Source organism: Sarcophilus harrisii, chromosome 2, assembly GCF_902635505.1.
Source record: "Sarcophilus harrisii chromosome 2, mSarHar1.11, whole genome shotgun sequence".
Taxonomy (NCBI): domain Eukaryota; kingdom Metazoa; phylum Chordata; class Mammalia; order Dasyuromorphia; family Dasyuridae; genus Sarcophilus; species Sarcophilus harrisii.
The window spans coordinates 55,659,789-55,679,668 of record NC_045427.1 but is presented as its reverse complement, the minus strand read 5'-3'; the positions used below and the strand labels follow the sequence as shown (position 1 = coordinate 55,679,668).

Genomic DNA, 19,880 nt, shown 5'->3' with positions numbered 1-19,880 from the left:
TTTCATTTTAGAGGTAATGGAGAATTTGATTTTTAATTTGTATACTATAATGATTTTTAAAACAATTTAAATTTTCATGATTCTGTTCAAGTTAATATACCTACTAAGTGCAAGATGCTGGGGATATAGAAATACAAGAAGATAATCCTTGCCCTCAAGGAGCTCAGATTCTGTTGGGGGATATAAAGTATACAGAGTTCAAATGAATATCAAGTCTTTTGAAAAGGGAAATGACACTTAGGAAAGGGTCAAGAAAGATTTTGGAAGCAAGTGGCACCTGGTTTGAACCTTAAAGGAAAGTGAGGAGTCATGTGTGAGTTATGAGTGCAGAGAGGTGGAAGATGGAATGAGAAAGTAGAGAAAGCATCATAGGGATAAGTAATACCAAGACAGCCCTGAAAATGGTATTGTATGGAAGCCACATAGTATGGTGGAAAGAATGGTTTATTTGTAATTGGAACCTGGGTTTTTGAATCCTTGGCTCAGCTATTTGCCACAGATATGAACTAGAACAGTTTGGTTCACTTTATTCTGCTGGGGTATCAGTTTTTTCATGTGTAAAATGGAGATTTGGTCCCTGCTGCTTCTAATTCCTGTTATTTTGTGTTCTGTTAACTTTGCCTTGGATTAAATAGATTGTTTGAATGGTGTAGATTTATGAAAATAAGAAAAATTCTATTTGTAAAATTTAAGGCTGAAAATAGTTTTTCAAAGTAAAATATTTATGGTTTTATTCATCTCTAAATTTGTTCAATATTAAATTATAAAATTAGTTCTTTGAGACTATCTTGCTGATTTTTAAAAGCTATACATAAATCCATCTATACTTTTTGATGCACTTCTAGAAGCCTAATATGGCACTGAAATGGGAATCTTGTGACGGTCTTTTAAAATCCTATACATTTGAAATAATCTAATGCATATAGTTAGATATGATTTTTCCTTAAGACACAAATGAATTAAATTATTTAGGAACTTTGATATTTTTTAGGGGAAATGCATTTCTTATAATGTTTATGTATAACTATATATTTACATTTTGCTTTAAATTTAATTTTTAAACTTTTTTAAAAATTAAACTTCTAATAAAAGTCTTATTGAATGCTTTTGTGTGCTTTATAACCTGAATTATTTGTAAATAGAATCATTTCTTTCAACAGATGGCCGTCCTCAGTGGGAAGTAGAAGGAAAAATAATTAGGGAAAAGTGTCAAGGGGTGAGAAATTTAATTTTCTTCTTTTAGAAAGTATTTTTGGTTAATGTATTGAAATAGGAAAGCTGCATTAATTATGTGCTGTTCTTTTAAGTCAGAAGTTTTTTTCTCAGGTCACTGAAGTAATTTAAAACCTCAGTCTGATAGCAATAAACATTTATTTGATCCCAGCTGTATTCAAGGCAATATTCTAGGAATTAGAAACAAAGTTAAAAATGAAACAGGTCTGGCTCTTCTAATACAAAAGTGAAAGGGGGTTAGTTAGTTAAAGATAGAGAAATTAACTTTCAAATAATTCATAAAATTTAATTTTATAATACCTAGTTTAGAGTGAGGTAAGGGGGGAAGGTAAGAGACAAACTATGAATGAACTGCTCAGACTATTTATTGTACTCAACTATTTATTGTTCATAGCATTTCAGCTACCTCAATCTACCTTCAGAAATTCCATTTTGAATGGGATAGTCATATAGCAATCAGCTTGGGGCTTAAAATGGGAATGGGGTTGTGAAAAGTAGGAGTGGTATTTATTCCTTGATTTTATACCATGGGTATGCAGAAAGCATGGACCAAGTGCACTGGAGCCAGCTCAGGAACTTCTAATATATCTTTATATAGGTTATTCTAAGGCCCCAGTACAATTTAAACTTGATGATTGAGGGAAAATTGTTTTTGTGTTTTGCCCCCCAAAAAATTATGGGAAAAACTACATTCAAACTGAAATATAAGACTTAAATTTTTTCATATGCAGTAATTTATTTAAGTTTATTTTTAAGTTTTATTTAAGCAAGTTATTTCTAGTCATTGCCCAAATTATTTAAAGTATTTCCACCTTATTCTGTTAAATTTGACAAGTGCTTTTCATTTTTACCTGTAAATGTAATACTATCTTTTTTAAATTTTCATTTAGGCAAACATTGTCCTTGAAGTTCCTCCATACCATAACAGAACAGTTAAAGCTGCAGTGCAGGTGCAGTTTTATCTTTGTAATGGCAAGAGGAAAAAAAGCCAATCTCAACGTTTTACTTACACGCCAGGTACAAGGAGTTATTGTAATGCTTTCTTAAAAGATTGCTTTAGAACAAAGAAGAATAGATTTAGAAGTAATGAAAATCTTATCTTATTTCCATATTTATTGATCTGATGCTAAATACTGACCTAAGGCATAAGTAAATTATTCTTTGACCCTTAAGCATTGGTGTCTCACAAAACACTATCCCAGGTCCTCTGTTATTTCTATACATTCTCCCTTAATGATATCATTAGCTCTCGTGAATGGAATTTCAATTGTGTGTAGGCATGTCCTTGATCTGTCTGTCTAGCCTTCATTTTTCTCCTAAACTTCAATGATGTTCCGTTAAACTGCCTGCTAGACATTCTAATCCAAATATTCTTTCCTTAAATTTTGTATATTTAAAATTGTTCTATCAACTGAACCCATTTCTTCTTCAAATTTCCTTATTTCAGTTGAGGATAAAACTTCTTCCATTCACTTAGCATCATCTTTCACTCTTCTATTCTCTTTTCTTCCTATCTAGTCAGTTGCCAAATCTTGTAGAATTATTTCCTTCTCTCGGTTTAATCCTGAGCTGGTTTATCTTTCATATAAAATATTGGAATCTCTTAATTTATCTTCTTCCATTCTCCTCTCTCCAGTCTATCCTTCACATAGTAGTTGAGGTAATTTTTATGATGCCCAAGTCTAACCATATCTAACCTTATCAATCCCTGGGCCAAAAATCTTCACTGTCTTTTCACCCTACCAAAAATCTATGCTTAGACTTAAAAGAATGAAACATGATTTTGTAGACATCGCCAGTGTAGGAATTTGTTTTGCTGGATTATACATGTCTTATGAAAAATAAAAATTCATTTGCTACCTATTACCTTTAGATATAAATACCTATTCCTTAACCTGCCATTTAAGACTCTTTTATCTTCCAACCCAATCTGTCTTTACAAACATTTCATATTAGTCTTGTTCAGGCATACAATCTTTTAGCCAAAATGGCCTACTAGTTGTTCCTTATACTCAACACTCTTTATCTAGTCTCTGTGTCTTTCTGTGGCTTGAATGCATTCCTTCACCTTTACCTTATAGAATTTTTATCTTCCTCTATTTGGTTTTTAAAATCCTTCATAATCTGGCCTTTTCTTATTTACCCTTCACCTCTACATGCTGTACAGTTTAGTGATGCTGGATTCCTTATTGTTTCTCAAACTAGACACTTTGGGCATTTTTACTGGCTTTCCTTTATGCCTGGAGTACTTGCCCTCCTTGTCTCTGCCCCCTAACTTTGCTCAATTTATTCTCATTTTCAGCAAGAAGTCCTACTCAATCCCTTTATTTTTTTATTTTTAACTTTTTATTTTAATTTTGAGTTGCAAATTCTCTCCCTCCCTTTAGCCCCTCTCCCATGCACAAGGAAATTATTAAGATGTCAACCAAAGATGTGAAATCATGCAAAATATATATCAGTCATGTTGCCCCCCCCAAAAAAAAAAAACAAACAAACAAGGAAAATAAAGAAAATATGGAAGGCTCTGCATTAAGAAAAAGCTCTAAGGAGAATGAATGTAAATCAGCACATGCTATGTTTACTTCTTTTTTCTGTTTTTTCTTTCTCCCAAGGTTTTTCCCTTTTGCTCTGATTTTTCTCTCCCAACATGATTTATAAAGCAATGTATATTTGAAATACATAAATAAACTTACTACAATAAAAAAGGAGAAAAAAAAAGAAAGAAAATGAGATGGCATAGTTTAATTTGCATTCAGAGGTAACAGTTCTCTCTGTTAGAGATGAATAGCATTGTCTTTATGGGTCCTTTGGAATTTATCTTGGATTATTGTTTTGATTAGAGTAGCTAAATCTTTCACAGTAGATCATTGTTACAATATTGCTTTCACTATGTACAATGATCTGGTTCTGCTCAGTTCACTTTGTATCAGTTTGTAGAAGTGCAGGTTGTTTTTTTTTTTTTTTTTTTTAGTATATAATATTATTTTCCCAGTTACATGTAAAATAATTTTTTATATTTATTTTTAAAAATCTGAATTCCAGCTTCTCTCTCTCCCCTCCTATTCTGCACCCTATTAAGAAGGCATATATGAAGTTATGAAAACATTTTCATAAAAGTCATGTTTCAAAAGAAAGCATAGATTCTCTCCCCATCCCCAAGAAAAATAAAGTTAAAAAAGAAAGAATATGCTTCAGTCTGTATTCAGATACATTAATCTGTACATCTGTTACTAGAAATAACTTGCTGTACATACATCTTTGGGTATGGATTGCATTTTTCATTTTATGTCCTTCAGAATAGTCATGGATCATTGTATTGCTGAGAATAGCAAAGTCATTCATAGGTGATTATCCATCCCACAACATTGCTTTATTTTGAACACAATACATTTCACTTTGCTTCAATTCATGGAAGATTTTCTAGGTTTTCTGAGAGTATCTTGCTCATTTCCCATAGAAAATAATATTACATTATAGTTACATATGCAATTTATTCAGCCATTCCCCAATTAATGGGCATCCCCTCAATTTCCAATCCTTTGCCCTGAGAAAAGAGTAACTGTAAATACTTTTATACATATAGATCCATTTCCTTTTTTTAAAAAAATTCTCTTTGAGGCTTCATGCCTAGTAGTGCTATTGTTAGGTTAAAGAATATGCATGATTTTATAGCTCTGAGCATAATTCATATCTCTTGATCATTTATCACTTGAAGAATGGCTCTTTTTTAAAAAAAATTGATTCTTCCCTATTCATTTGAGAAATAAAGCCTTCAGAGAAACATGCTTCAAAATTCTTTCTTACTGTTGTTAACTGTATTCTGCCCCTGGCCCCTGTGTATTTTATCCTCTCTCTCCTTTCACTTTGATCTTCCTCAAAAGTGTTTTGCTACTGACTACCCCCCTACTCCCTCAATATGCCCTCTCTTCTATCATCCATCTCCCTCCTCATATCCCTTTCCCTTCCTCCTTTTCCTTCAGGGTAATAGAGATTTCTAAACCCATATTGAATGTGTATGTTATTTCCTTTTTGAGCCACTTCTGATGAAAATAAGGTTCCCTCATTTCCTCTTTTCCCCTTCACTATGAAAGCTTTTTCTTGCCTCTTTTTTTTGAAAAATAATTTACACTTTTTTCTCTTTCCTTTTCCCCGTCTCCCAGTACATTCTTCTCTCACCCCTTAGTTTTATTTTTTTAGATATTCTCTTTATTTTTAACTCATATCTGTATACTCTGTTTATATATACTCCTTCTAATTGTCATAATAATGAGTAAGTTTTTATGAATTACAGGTATTACCCACCCTTGTAGGAATGTAAACAGGTAAACCTTCTTAAGTCTCTCATGATATCCCTTTCCTGATTATTTCCCTATGCTTCTCCTGAATCCTGTATTCAAAAATCATATTTTTTGTTCTGCTCTGGTTTTTTCATCATGAATACATAAAAAGTCCTCTATTTCATCAAATGTCTATTTTCCCCCTGAAGGATTATCCTGTTTTGCTGATTAGGGGATTCTGGGTTGTAATCCTAGCTCCTTTCCAGAATATATCATATTCCAAACCCTCCAGTCCATTAGTGTAGAAGCTGCTAAATCTTGTGTTATCCTGACTGTGGCTCCACTATACCTGAATTCTTTCAGATGCTTAGAGTATTTTCTCCTTGACCTGGAAGTTCTGGAATTTCGCTATAACATTCCTGAGAGTTTTCATTTTCAGATCTCTTTCAAGAAGTGAGGGTGGTAGATACTTTCAGTTTCTATTTTACCCTCTGTTATGGGCCAGAACTCTATACTTGAAACAAGGATTCTTGCACAGTGCTAACTCAGTGGATTTGATAAGACAATGGTTATCTAGTTTAGTATGGTGATTAATAGTTCTCTAGTTCAGTATGATTCAGGATATATCTGATTTAAAAATAAATGCATACTCTGTCATTCAAGAGTTTGACTCTTCAGGTCAAGAAAGGAAAAGATACACTCCTTTTGATCTGGAAATAATTAAGGATTTGAAAAAGGGTTGCACTCTTTATGGGCTACATCATCTTATGTTAAAATGATATTAGAGAATTTGACTTATGAAATTTTAACCCCAAGTGATTGGAAATCTATAGCAAGGACTTTTTAGAACCTGGATAAAATTTGTTGTGGTTTTCAGAGTATGATGAACTATGTAGAATACAAGCCCAATGAAATAGGCAAACTGGAGTTAATATACAAATCACCTTTGACCAACTAGCAGATAAAGATCAGTATGCAGACGCTTTAGCACAGATTAATTACCCTTTGATAACATGTGAGCAAATTGCTGCTGCTGCTATAAAAACATGGGGTACCCTCCCAGGAAAACAAGATAGAGGGGAAACCTTCATGAAAATAGAGGACGGTTCAAATGAATACTTTGCTGATTTTGTAGGACATTTGCAGACAACTGTCACAAGAAGCATTGGTGAAAATGCAGCTACAGGAATTACGATAAGACAACTCGCTAAAGAAAATGCTAATAAAGTTTGCATAAGAATTATTCTAGGACTACACAAGGATACTCCTTTAGAGGAGATGCTGTGCCACAGTGAGCACAACTACCTTTTATACCCAGGCTATGATGCAGAACATGGGAAGACGGGGTCCTCTTTTAGCAAGGGACTTCCAGAGAGACTTGTCAGTGCTTTCAATGCTTTCAAAGTAGGGCATCTAAAAGCTCAATGTAGGCATAGAAACAAAGTGAGAAGACAAGATGAGAGAAAACCCAAAACCCTATGTCCAAAATGCAACCGAAGTTTCCACTGGGCCTCAGAATGTAGATTGACCTAGGGAAATGAGAGGTGGAGTCCAACTCTAAGAGGTCAAATAAAAAACAGGTGGGGCATGATGGCAGCTGAGGTTACACCCAGAGAGTCTTTAGAAGTTCAATACTCTGATATATGATCAATCAGATGGCAGAAAGGGATTACAATTGGGGAGAATACAGGCTTTTTAACCCAACAGAAGGGCACTGTCCAGTGCGAGCAGCTCCAGTGTAATTGCCAGTTGATGTGTAGAGATCCAGAAAGTGATGAATGGAAGGGACTAGATAGGTTAACTGCCTGGGGCCCATGCTAGCTTGGTCTCAGTGGAGGAAATGTAGGAGGATAGACTAGCCACCATAGTGGTGTGAGATGGAGTGAATCTCTCTCCTTGGCTCTGAGAGCTTGAGCTCCTGTCGCCAGGCCTCTGTCTTCTCAAAGTCTAATCCTGGCTGAGTTTGTCTCAGCTCATATGCTCTATTATAATTAGATCATTTACAGTATACTGAGTATAAACCAGTCATTATATCACTAGGTTACCATTACTTGTGGTAAGATTAAATCAAGTCATACTGAACTAGAGAACTATTAATCACCATGCTAACTAAATTAGATAATCATTGTCTTATCAATTCCACTTAGTTAGCACCTTGTAAAAATTCTTGTTTCAAGTATAGAGTTCTAGACCATAACAACCCTCTGATTCTAGAGTATCAAGACTGTTTTCTTAAATTATTTCTTGAAAGATGATGCCCAGGCTCTTTTTTTGATCCTGACTTTCAGGTAGACCAGTAATTTTAAAATTGTCTTACCTGGATCTATATTCCAGATCAGTTATTTTTCCAATTCTAATTGTATTTCTCATTGTTGTTTATTTTTTCATTCTTTTGGTTTTGTTTTGTTGTTTCTTGAATTCTCATAAAATAATTAACTTCATTGCTCAATTCTAATTTTCTTTCTTTTTTTTTTTTTTTGCTATTTTTATTTTTTTATTTTTTTTATTATAGCTTTTTATTGACAAAACATATGCATGGGTAATTTTTCAACATTGACCCTTGAAAAAACTTGTGTTCCAACTTTTCCCCTCTTTCCTTTCGCTCCTTCCCCTAGATGTCAGGTGATCCCATACATGTTAAATATGTTAAAGTATATGTTAAATACAATATATATATATATATATATATATATATATACATATTTATACAGTTGTCTTGCTACACAAGAAAAAACGGATTTAGAAAGAAGGAAAAACAAAAAACAAAAAAGGGGGAAAAAAACCAAAAATGCAAGCAAACAATAACAGAAAGAGTGTAAATGCTATGTTATGGTCAATTCTAGTTTTCAAAGAATTGCTTTCAGTCTTCTTTTGTGCCTCTTTTCCCATTTGGTCAATTTTGGTTTTTAAGGCATTCTTCTCCTTATTAGTTTTTTATTTTAACTTTTTCATCACTCTCATTTCTTTTTCCAATTTTTCTTCTATATCTCTTACTTGATTTTCAAAATTCCTTTTGAACTCTTCCATGGCCTAAAACTAATTGTCATATTTTTTTGGATATAGGAACTTTAACTTTTGATATCTTCTTCTCTGAGTGTGTTTTGATCTTCTTGGTCACCTTAGTAACTTTCTATGGCCAGAATTTTTTTTTCTATTATTTGCTTATTTTCCCCCAGTCTATCACTTGGCTTTTAACTCTTTCTTAAAGTAGTGCTTGTTTCCAGGGTGGGCGGGTGCACTGTCCCAGGCTTGAGGGATTTTGTGTAGCTCTTTTCAGAGATACTTGAATTGACTTGCCCAGAAGCACTGTTTTCTGCCCCAGAGCTATGAGGAGAATCCTTGCCTCCACTGTGACTGTAAGTTCTAGTGTGCTGAAGCAAAGGAGTCCTCCTCAGTGCTAGTAAGGAAACCATAGTGGGGGAGAGGAGGGGAAGGATGTGAGGCCTCTGGAAGCTGCCACCTTTGCCACCCAATCCTGGTTTGTTGGTTTCCCAAGGCCCTCTCACCCTAGTTGAGGCAGACCTTTCCTGCCAACCTTCCAAGTTGCCTTTTTTGATGTCTCTGGACTGGGATATACCTCCCTACTCTTCTCCTTTATATTTTTCTTAGATGTTTTTTATCACCCTATTTATGTGCCAGATGTTTCCAAAAGTTGAATGTAAAGCTACTTGAGGGCAGGTTCTGGTTTTATTTTTTCCTCATATCTCTAGCGTTTATGTATTTAATAAATGTTTGTTGATCAATACAGAGCCAACCTCTAGTAAAGAAGACCTGAATATTAGAGGAAAGTTGTATAAATATAGATGGCACTACAGAAAATCAATTGATCCAAATACTTTGAAATTTATTGTTACCAAACTCTTTATAATGATTCCATTACTAGAGTTTGTCCACCAATCAAGTCAAAAATAGAAAGATTCCATGTATACCAAAGTAGTCAACACTTTGGTTGTTGTCCAGCCATGTGATTTAAAAAAAAAATTTTTTTTTAATTTTAAACTTAGAACACCAAAAAAGAGCCATTTTGTACACACAGCAGGGCTAAAAAGGAATTTGTATGAAACCATGAATTTCCATTTCATACTACTACTTTTAAAAAGTGCATAGAAATTGTTTTAACTTTGTATATTATTATAATTTATTGATTTATTGAAACTTTGAAATTTGCCCTATTTGTCTATACTTCTGAGCTTCTTTCTGTTTTCTTCTGTGTATTTAAAAAATGTCACCTCTTTTTGGTATCATTGTTGCGATCCACATTTCAATTAAGTGAAAGATAAAAAAAAATTCCTCATGATAAATAAGCATAGTGAAACAAAATGAATCCCTGCATTGATGCCATATCCAAAAAAGATTTCATCTTGTATCTGTCACTTGTTAGGAGGGTGGATAATGTGGTCCCTCATTGATCATGGAGACATGGTTGCCATTTTTTTGATCCTATTTCTTAAGACTTCCAAACTAGTTTTTCTTTATCCAGTTTGTATAAATAGATTTTTTTTTATACACCACTTTCTTAAGTGTATATAATTAATGTAACAGTAAATCAAGTCCTGGTTTGTAGCATTAACAATTTCTAAGGAGTAAATTTGCAAGCTGAAAAATTAATAATTGACTTTCCCAAAGGAACAGGCTCCAGCACACCTCTGATTTCTTCCCTTTTAATTTCTCCTTTCTTCATCTCCAATTGTTTTCCTGGAGAGTTTGGTGTATTTTACATCAAATTTTGAGTGTGTGTTTACTTCTCTTTTGTCCATTTCAGGGAAATGTAAGATTCATCTGATGTGTACTCCCCAATCCCTTTTTATATACTTCAGTTAGGAGAAATAGCAAGTCTCTCTCCTTTGTTCCTTCTTTCTTCACTTGGCTTTCTCTTATTTTTCAGTCTTTTCAAGACTAATTCACTTTCAGTTTATTTGATTTTCCTATTGACTCTTTCAGTGTCCTTGGGAGCTTCTGAAGAGACGCTTCTTTCTTTTTCCCTATCATAATGTTAGCACTATATATATAAGCATTCAGTTACTTCCAGTTATAGAAAGAAATTTGACTTCTTAAGTTTCTTACTCAGCTCTATTTCTTTTCATCCAAGATAACTTGAAAATCCTCTATTCCATTCCTAATCCGTTTGTTTAAGATTATAGTCAACTTTTCCAGGTAAGTTATTTTTGGTAATATTCCTATCACTTTTTGCTTTTTTAGAATATTGTGTTCCAAGATCACTTTTTTTGGTAGAATAAGTTAATGCTTATATGAACCTAATTGTAGTTCCTTGGTACTTCAGTAAATGCTTACTGAATGTTTGCCCTATTTTTTCTTTGACATTGGTATTCTGGATTTTGACTGATATTCATGAAACTTTGGGACTTCTTTTAGAAGGTGATTGGTGTGGATTCCTTCCGTTTTTTCCTTACTCTGTGCTTCTAAAAAATCTCAGCAGTATTCATTTATGTTTTCTGGACATACTTGAACAGAATTTTTTTGTTGTTGTTGCCATATTTTCCAAGTCATGTTTTCTTATATCAAATGCTTATGTTTTCTTCTGTTTTTTGTTTTTTGTTTTTTTTTTTTTCAGTTTTTTCTTCTTGTAGTATATGTTGCTATATCATGGAGTCTGTTCTAGTTCTCAGGGATTCCATTTCTTGGGTAAAGTTTGCCTTTTTCTATTTTCTTTTCTGAGCTACTTATTCTCCCTCTAATTCTTTCCTCCATAGCTTTTTAATCTCTTGTGTCTTCCATATATTCATTTGGTTCTTATGGAAAATCTGGTTTTTTAAGTCTCTTTGCGGTTATTAGATTTGCAGTAATTATTTGTACTGGTTTGATTTGTTAATTTCTCCAGCTTTAGTGTCTAAATTAGGGCTTTGTGCCAAAGCCAGGCTTTACCTCCTGCTGCATTTTGGAAATAGTAGGTCCTATTCCTACTATTCCCAAGGACCTACTACTCCCTTATTTCCCAGGGCTGATCTTTACCTTCCAGAGGTTAGTCTCCCTAGAGTAGTTCAGAATGTTAGATACTGAAGGCCCTCTTGAATTTCAGGACATAATATTAGGGACCTCAGAGCTCCAAAACTTGGTCTATCATAGTCTGTGACACTGTGTCATGGTGACTCCATGAAGCCTCTAAGGTGTCTATCCTAGGCTTTCTGACTGCACTGGAACTTTCTTAGGAATCCGCCTTCTATTCTTGATGCCTCTGGACACAAATATAAATTAGTCAAAAACCCACTTCTTCTGTCATTTCTAAGTACTTGGCTTCTAGGGTAGAACATGTCACTTAATATAGTTTCTCTTGTTATTATTCTGGGACAAACCTCAGGGTTTTGCTAGAATTATTGTGTGGCAGCTTCTCCTGTACAAATAGTTATCTCGGAAGCCAAAGCTATACTTAGTGTGACAATTAAGGGGAAAAAAAGGAACAAGTGACTTCTGATTGAATAGAAATGTAGTTGAACTGATTGTGGTATATTAGCTTTATTAATGTGTCATAAGAAATATTTTGTTGTTCAGTTGTTTTTCAGTGATGTCCAACTTTTTGTGACCCTATAGGATGTTTGTTTGTTTGTTTTTGAGAAAGATACTGGAATGGTTTGCTATTTTCTTCCTCAGCACAATTTACAGATGAGAAAATTAAAGCAGATAGGGTTAAGTGGCTAGCCCAGGGTCTGAGGCCAAATTTGGCAATCAAGACTCCAGGATTGTTGCTCTACCCACAGTCCTGTTTAGCTTCTCTTAAAAAAATGATAAAAATAAAAGAATTTTTAAAGAGGGGGGGAATTTACATGAACTGATGCAGAATCAAGAGACTAGTATATATAATGACTAGAATATAAGGTAAATGAAAAGACAACATAATTCAAATTGTAATCAAGGTCCAACCTTACTTCTGGTTAACTGATGATGAAACATATTGGTGGAGAGATGATGCAAATTTTTGAACATACTATTGATAATAGTAACCATAATTATTTACTTAATTCTTTTTTCCCTTTATTATAACTGAGAGTTGTATTTAAAATTGGATAGCATTTTGGAAAATGTGTTGTTTTTTTAAAAAGTATCAGTAAAACCATTTTTAAAAGAGCAAAAGTAAATCATATTGTTCTTATGAGGAACAAATAATGAGAAGGCAGGAAAACAAAACAAAACAAAACAAGTTAAATTTAACCTGGAATTGCTTTATATGTACTTTAAATATCTAGCTTCTGAGTTTGTATCGTGTAGTTTTGTTTATTTTTGTATTAAAGTGATAACTTGGGGGCAGCTAGATGGAACAATGGATAGAGCATCAGCCCTGAAATCAGGAGGACCGGAATTCAAATCTGGTCGCAGACACTTAACACTTCCTAGCTGTGTGACTGGGCAAGTCACTTAACCCTAATTGCCTCCAGCAAAAAAGGTGGGGGGGGGCAAGGGGGAAAGATATCTTGACTCTAGAAATTTAGTTGATGTCTAAGGAAAGAATGTTCAATTATGGAACTTTCCTGGAAAAGTAATTATTTCTTTTGCAAGTGTTAAAATTTTAAATGTTGAGCTTTCTTTTCATCAATGCATAGAATATTGTGAAATCTGACAAATCATCAATTCATCTCAGAAATAGGCAATTTGCAATCTCTGATTTGTCAAACCACACAGATAAAATTGCTATTGTAACTCTGCATCCCAGCTACCAAAGCCTTCCATGTTATTGCTGGAACTTCTGCCTGCTTTCTGTCTCCACTTTGCGGAGTTGATATTATGAGAGCTTTGAGGAACTGGTGTTTCTTTACCCAGTTGTGAATCTATAGAGCTCACAATAGGAGACTTTGCACAATGATTACAACCTTTAATCTACATTATAGGTTAAACTAGAGGGTGGTAGAATGATAAATTGAGAATTTTAAAAAAGACTAGGGAACATTTCTTCTAAATCTCTTATTTTGCAGATGAGCTGAGAGCAGATTGGGCAAATCATTTCAAGTAACTTTACCTAAGTCAAATGAACAGTAAGGAGCAAAACCAGGATCGAATGACCAAATATAGTTGTCTTTTTGTCATCCTACTGCACTGCCTTTCAGTCTGTCTCTACAGTCTTCCTCTTCTCCATGGAGGTTTGGAGGTGATCATAATTTCCCAGGAAGTATGCCAAGTTAAACTGGAAAGACTTCAGATATAACCCTAATGATGCTTTTTACCATACACCTAGAAAAGGTTGTCCTGACTAAGTGTGGAAAGATTTGTCACCAGAAAGTGGTTCAGTTTTGCCAGAACAATTCAAGAAGCTAGAAAGACATGAAGAAAGTAAGATTTAACTCTTGGAGGGAATTATCTGTATTAATAAGATGATTGGACCAAGAATGGGTTAAATAGGACTATTGGTGCTTAATCTGGAGATCTCACAATGGTCTAGACTTGATTTCTTGCTGTTACTCCCATATGATATTCCACCTCCAAACTCTTTGGCTTAGACAAACTGTTTCCTTAGGCTGAGGATGTACTTTCTCTTCAACTATGCTTTATACAATCCCAGATTTCGTGTTTAAAACTGAGCTCAAAGTCAAACTCTCACAGACAGAAATCCTTCTGCTTTCTGCATCTGCTAGATTCACATGACATTCCCTCCCTCTTCTCCCCTTCCCTCTCTGTTAGAATGCATTTTTTGTTCCCAAACCCACTTCTTTTGTGAATTTCTCTTTCTGTCAAGGATACCATGTTCCTTCTAAGGTTCATGACCTCTGTCATCTTTTATTCTTTATTTTACCTCATCTTGAATATCCATTTAGTTGTAAAGTCGTCTTTATTCTACCTTTACAACATATCTTACCCATGTCCTTCTCTTTTCACATAGCCACCACACCCTAGTTCAAGCTCTGTTAACTTTCATCTGATCTATTCCAACAGCTTTTTAGTTACTTTTTAGTTACTTTTAGTTAGCCTTTATCCTCTGAGCTCCTTTGAAATACTTGACACTACTCTCCACCTCTTCCTTCTGTATACTGCTTCTTGCTTTGATTTCAGCCTTCACTTTCCTAATTCTCTTCCTGTCTCCCTCTATTTATTCTTTTCCTCTTTCCCTCACTTCTCATCCTCTTTCAGATGGTGTAAGTTGGATGTTCCCCCAAGGTCCTGCCTTGATCCTTCTATTTTCTCTACACTCTCATTTAGATATTCATTTCCAGAATTTCAACTATACAAGAACTCCCACTTCTGTGTCTGTCAAACCCCAGACTTCCATCCATAGCTGCTTAATTGCATTTTCTACTAGCATCTCAGACTTACCTTGTCAAAAACTGAATTGCTTCTCTCTGCCTTCAATTTCTGTTAAAAATATTGCTATTCAATTGTTCTCTGAAGTTTATAACCTTGCTGTTGCCATTGACTCTTTCTTTACTTTCTCTCAGCCAATTATTAAACCATGTCAGATCTCCCTCTGTAAGTCTCCCATCCTTTTTTCTTTCCTCCCACTAACTAGCACTGCATACCCTTGCCATCTAATTGTAATATTGAAATATCACTCTAAATGGTCTTCATTGTCTCTGCTTTCTCTGCCTTTCAACTCATACTTCGCAAATTCCTTTGCTAGACATTCAATACCCTCCTAAGTCTGGCCATATCCTAACCATAAATCTCATACCTTTTAGCTTTACCTACACTCTGTACCAGCTGAATCTCACATTCACCATTTATAACACAACTCTGAAATAGCCTATGCTTTCCTGTGTCTTTGCATTTGTTCCTCTTCCTCCCCTTCCACCTGATGAATCCCTAACAGTCCTTTAAATCCCAATTCAAACACCACCTTTTCTAGACTGCTTCCCCTAAATTCCTGAAATAATGGGGTATTTTTATTTCTTGACTTTCATATGGCACATTACTTGCCTATGTATTTACATTTTGTATTGTAGGTTTAAAAAATGATCTATGTCTTTATTAGGAATTATTTATGAAATAGTTATGAGCTTTCGGGAGGCAGAAGCCTTGTCTTAAATAAATGTTAAGCTTTCATCATGATTTCGTCATTGACAGAACTTAAATGAATTGGAGATAGCAATAGTTGTGCATGTTTCCTTCATCATTTTCAAAGCAAAATGATTGGAGAGGTTGGACTATCATATTATATTCTTATGCTACTAGTAACAAATATCTTAGTTACGTAGTGATTTTGTTGTTTTCCGTTTTGTTTTCATTTTGTTTTTACAGTTTTGATGAAACAGGAGCATAGAGATGAAATGGATTTGTCTTCAGTTCCATCTTTGTCTGTGCCTCCGAGTGGCAGTGTTCAAGCCCTGCATACTGTACGGACACCATCACCTTCCTCAGATCCAGGGCAGCCACATGACAGTTTATTGCCTAGAAGTCTTGTTTGTCCTGTCCAACAACCATATACATCAATGGTGACCCCCTCAGCATCCCATCTGTCCCATATGCAAAGTAGGAACATCAGTCCTGGTGAAGAATGTCATGTGATGCCTTCTGTGCTACATCAGTCTTTTCAAGCCACATCAGCACCTCCTGTGAGGTCTTCCTACCAGCCTATGCAAACTAATGTTATGTACAATGGACAGACTTGTCTTCCCGTTAATGCTGCCACCAGTCAAGGATTTGATGCAAATTCATTTCAACAGGACACAGCTGTACCCAATTTAATAAATCTTAGCTGTCAACCTCTGCCACAAATACAATTTGATTCTTCAAATTCGGGGTCACTGTCGTCATCTGCTACAGGAGCAGGACATCCCTTAGTACACACAACTCATTCAGGACAGTCATTGCCTCACCTGCAGCCAGTGGTATACCATTGTTCAAATGTGGGACAGGGTCCTGTTACTTCTCCAGCAAGCCAGTCCTTAGGACAGCCTTCTCCTCAGTTACAGCCAGGAGCGTACCATACTTCAAACCCTGGGTCTACTACAACTTCCTCACCAACAGCCTCTCATCCCTTGGTCCATTCACCACTATCTGGACCCCCATCTCCTCAGTTACAGCCTATGCCTTATCAGTCTCCAAGCTCAGGACCTGCTTCATCCCCGTCTCCAACAACCATGGCTCACTCTGGACAACCCTCACCTCAAGCACACAGTCCTGGAGTGGGAGGTATTTCTGTATCTTCAATAGTATGTCAGCAGAGATGTGATTCATCTTCATTTTCACCTGATGGAGCAGCTGTGAACATTAAACCTGAACCTGAAGATCAGGAATTGAATTTTGAAACCATTGGTCTCCAGGATATCACATTAGATGATGGTGAGTTAATGCATATGTTCTTGTCATTAAGACAAATCTGAGACCATCATTCTTAAAAAGTTGTTAGTTGCCTTTCATGCGTTTCTATAGTCTAGATTTTGAAATACCTTCATTTTTCTTGAAAATATAATATTGACAAGCAGCATTTTTTAGCAGGTAAAGAACTGACTTCAGTGTCAGGGAAACCAGGGCTCAGTGTCCAGCTCTGATACTGTGTGAACTTGGGTAAAGTAGTGTCGTTTTTCAGAATTCAGAATTCTCTGCCTTAGTTGCAAGTGACTTCTCAAGGTTCAGAGAAAGAGAGAGAATGCCCAGAGATAGGTAGTGTCTGTGTGTGTGTGTGTTGTGTTGTGTGTGTCTGTGTGTGTGTGTATGTATAATTTAAATTTCTTTGATGATACTGGAACACATTCTTTATAATCTGCAGAATCAACACTGTTCTACCACTAATTTTTCACTACTAGAAAAGAGTTGCATTGTTCTAAATTTCTTTCAAAGTTAATGGGATCTAGGAAATAAATAAGGATGAGGGGGGAAAATCATTGTTACTCATTCAACATACTCATTGGGAAGAAGTATGTGTATGTAATTTGGTTCATTTCATTTATTAAACTTGTGTCCCCAGTAGAAGTAATAGAGAAGAGAGACTAGTTTTCAGATATTTGCTGTCATAGTGACAAGTCAAAAGCTGGCTCTTCCCTTGTTGTTTTAACATAAGTTGACTTGTTAAAATGTGATTTTATAGGATATATAAACCAGGGAACAAACTGAATATCTGTGTCAGTGATTGAATATTCACTAGAGTCACATTTTCAGAATAGTTAACAGGAAGGAAAACAATCTGGACTTTGAGTCATCCATGGATTTATGTCATTATTTGTCTATGTATCTACATTTTGTATTGTAGGTTTAAAAAATGATCTATGTCTTTATTAGGAATTATTTATGAAATATTTACGAGCTTTTGGAAGGCAGAAGCCTTGCCTTAAAATAAGCTCATTTCTTCAGAGTGTGTTGTCTTGAATAAGTGACATCACACTTTTTTGAGTTTCAGTCTCCTTTTGTAAAATAAAGATAATACTTGCCATGCCTTTCTTGTGAGTATCATGTGGGGTGACACATTTTTATTACAGTGCTTGTCTCCTCAAGTATTGAGTATAATTTTTAAAATACATATATTTTTGAATAAGCATATGTGGTGAAGGTGATCATGAGCACTTATATATAAAACCCACTTTCAAAATCCAAGAAAATAAGATCCTAAAATATAAAGGGTTTCAATTTAGTGAAATCCACTTCGAGAAGAATACACCATTATAACTATTTGATCTAACTGAATGTAATTTTTTAGTAATTTGACCTAAAAAACCTGAAGTGTCTTAGAGTATAACCTAAAATAAAACACTGCCCTTTGAACATTCTACTTGTGTTATTTCATTTTGATAATCCTTTTTTTTAAAAGTTAATATTAAAAAATTAATACCAAACCACTGGATAAATTGTACAAATTAAAGAGAATACTTTTAAAAACTAAATTCAGTACCTTTAAATCCTCTTTGAGTCATTTACTTGGATTGAATAGGCTTTAAAATACTTAAGTAGGATTTCTTATAACTGGGTTTAAAATTTTTTATATTTTTTAATACTTTGGGCAATATAATTTCCATTGAAGTTTTCTGTAGTAAACAGAAGAAATCTTTGCATTAACCCTCTTTGATGATTAAATTATGTAATAATTTAATCATCTAATAGGATTAGTCTGTGTGGTGGTGTTCAGTCATTTGAATTCTTCAGCTTGTGGACTGTACACCAATTCTCTCCACCAGGTTTTTTTGTTTTGTTTTGTTTTTGTATTATAACTTTTTATTGACAGAACATATGCAGAGGTAATTTTTCAACATTGTCCCTTGCACTCATTTCTGTTCCAACTTTTCCCTTCCTTCCCTCCACTCCCTCCCCTACATGGCAGGCAGTTTCATACATGTTAAACATGTTAAAGTATATCTTAAATACAATATATATGTACATATCCACCGGGTTTTCTTGCCAAGGATATTAGAGTGGCTTAACATTTCCTTTTCCAGTGACTTAAATGAAATAAACTTAAATGACTTGCCCAGGGTGACACAGCTAGTATTTGTCTGAGGTCAGATTTGAACTCAGGTCTGCCTGACTCCAGACCTAGTGCTCTATTCACTGAGCCACTCAGCTGCCTGATAATTATCTACTGATAGGTTAAAAATGAAGGTCACTGGTTAATTTTCATTTTTTGTGAACTTGCAAATTGTAGTAATTGACAGATTATAGTACTACTCAATGGTGTTGAATCTCTATAATAAAAAAAAAATTAAGGTACACTATTGTTTTAAGATTTTGATTATAAATTTCCTTTGGCCTGGCCTTAAGATGATGTTCGTGATGATTCTCTCTCTCCTACTGTACTTTACTTCTCTTCTTTTACATAGTTCTCTATCTGGCTGATTTTAGTCTAAAGATCAAAAGCTTCAAATTAACTACATGACAGCTTCAGACATTTTTTTGACTGGACATATCAGTAATTATTTCAAAAGAATGATCTGGAACTATTTTCACAAAAAAATTTTTCCCCCTTTTTGATTGCAATTTTTTCAAAAAGTATAAGAGTTGAAATACTTTGTCATTAACGATCTTCATATTTCTAGGTAACACGTTTTAGTCCAATGATTAATCGTGACATAAAGGCTAAACCTGCAAAACTTAATAAGCACTGTCAGGTTCCACCAAATTACAAAGGCTTCTAGTAAAAGTCTGGTCTCACATGTCAGGGCTGGCTGCACAGTGAAGATTTTTTTTCAGCCACAGCAATTTTCAGAGTCATATGCAAAATTGGGAATAGGAGTATAGGGGTGGTAATTACCATTATAGGCTCTTAAAGTATTAAAACTGTATGTTGAGATTAAGAAACCTTTTATCCAAAAAAATTATTATATAACTATTTGTTGTTGTTTAGTTTTTTCATTTTATGTCCAGCTCTTGTGACCTCATTTGGGGTTTTCTTGGTACGCCAATTGGTGTACAGTGTTAAATGTGGGTCAGTGCCTAGTTTCTGCCATACTAATTTCCAATTTTGTCAAATAGTGAGTTCTTATCTCCAAAACTGGGGTTTTGGTT

At 34.7% G+C, this 19,880-nt stretch overlaps 1 protein-coding gene across 3 annotated transcripts in view; it reads left to right on the top strand.

Moving 5' to 3' along the window:
- Positions 1 to 19,880, top strand: part of NFATC3 (nuclear factor of activated T cells 3) — a 149,596-nt gene that overhangs the window by 92,783 nt on the left and 36,933 nt on the right. For all 3 annotated transcript variants that reach the window (XM_031950221.1, XM_031950222.1, XM_031950220.1), the window contains 3 exons: positions 1,161 to 1,216; positions 2,124 to 2,250; positions 15,687 to 16,730. In XM_031950221.1, the coding sequence (XP_031806081.1) occupies positions 1,161 to 1,216; positions 2,124 to 2,250; positions 15,687 to 16,730 (1,227 nt within the window). The remainder of the gene's footprint in view (positions 1 to 1,160; positions 1,217 to 2,123; positions 2,251 to 15,686; positions 16,731 to 19,880) is intronic.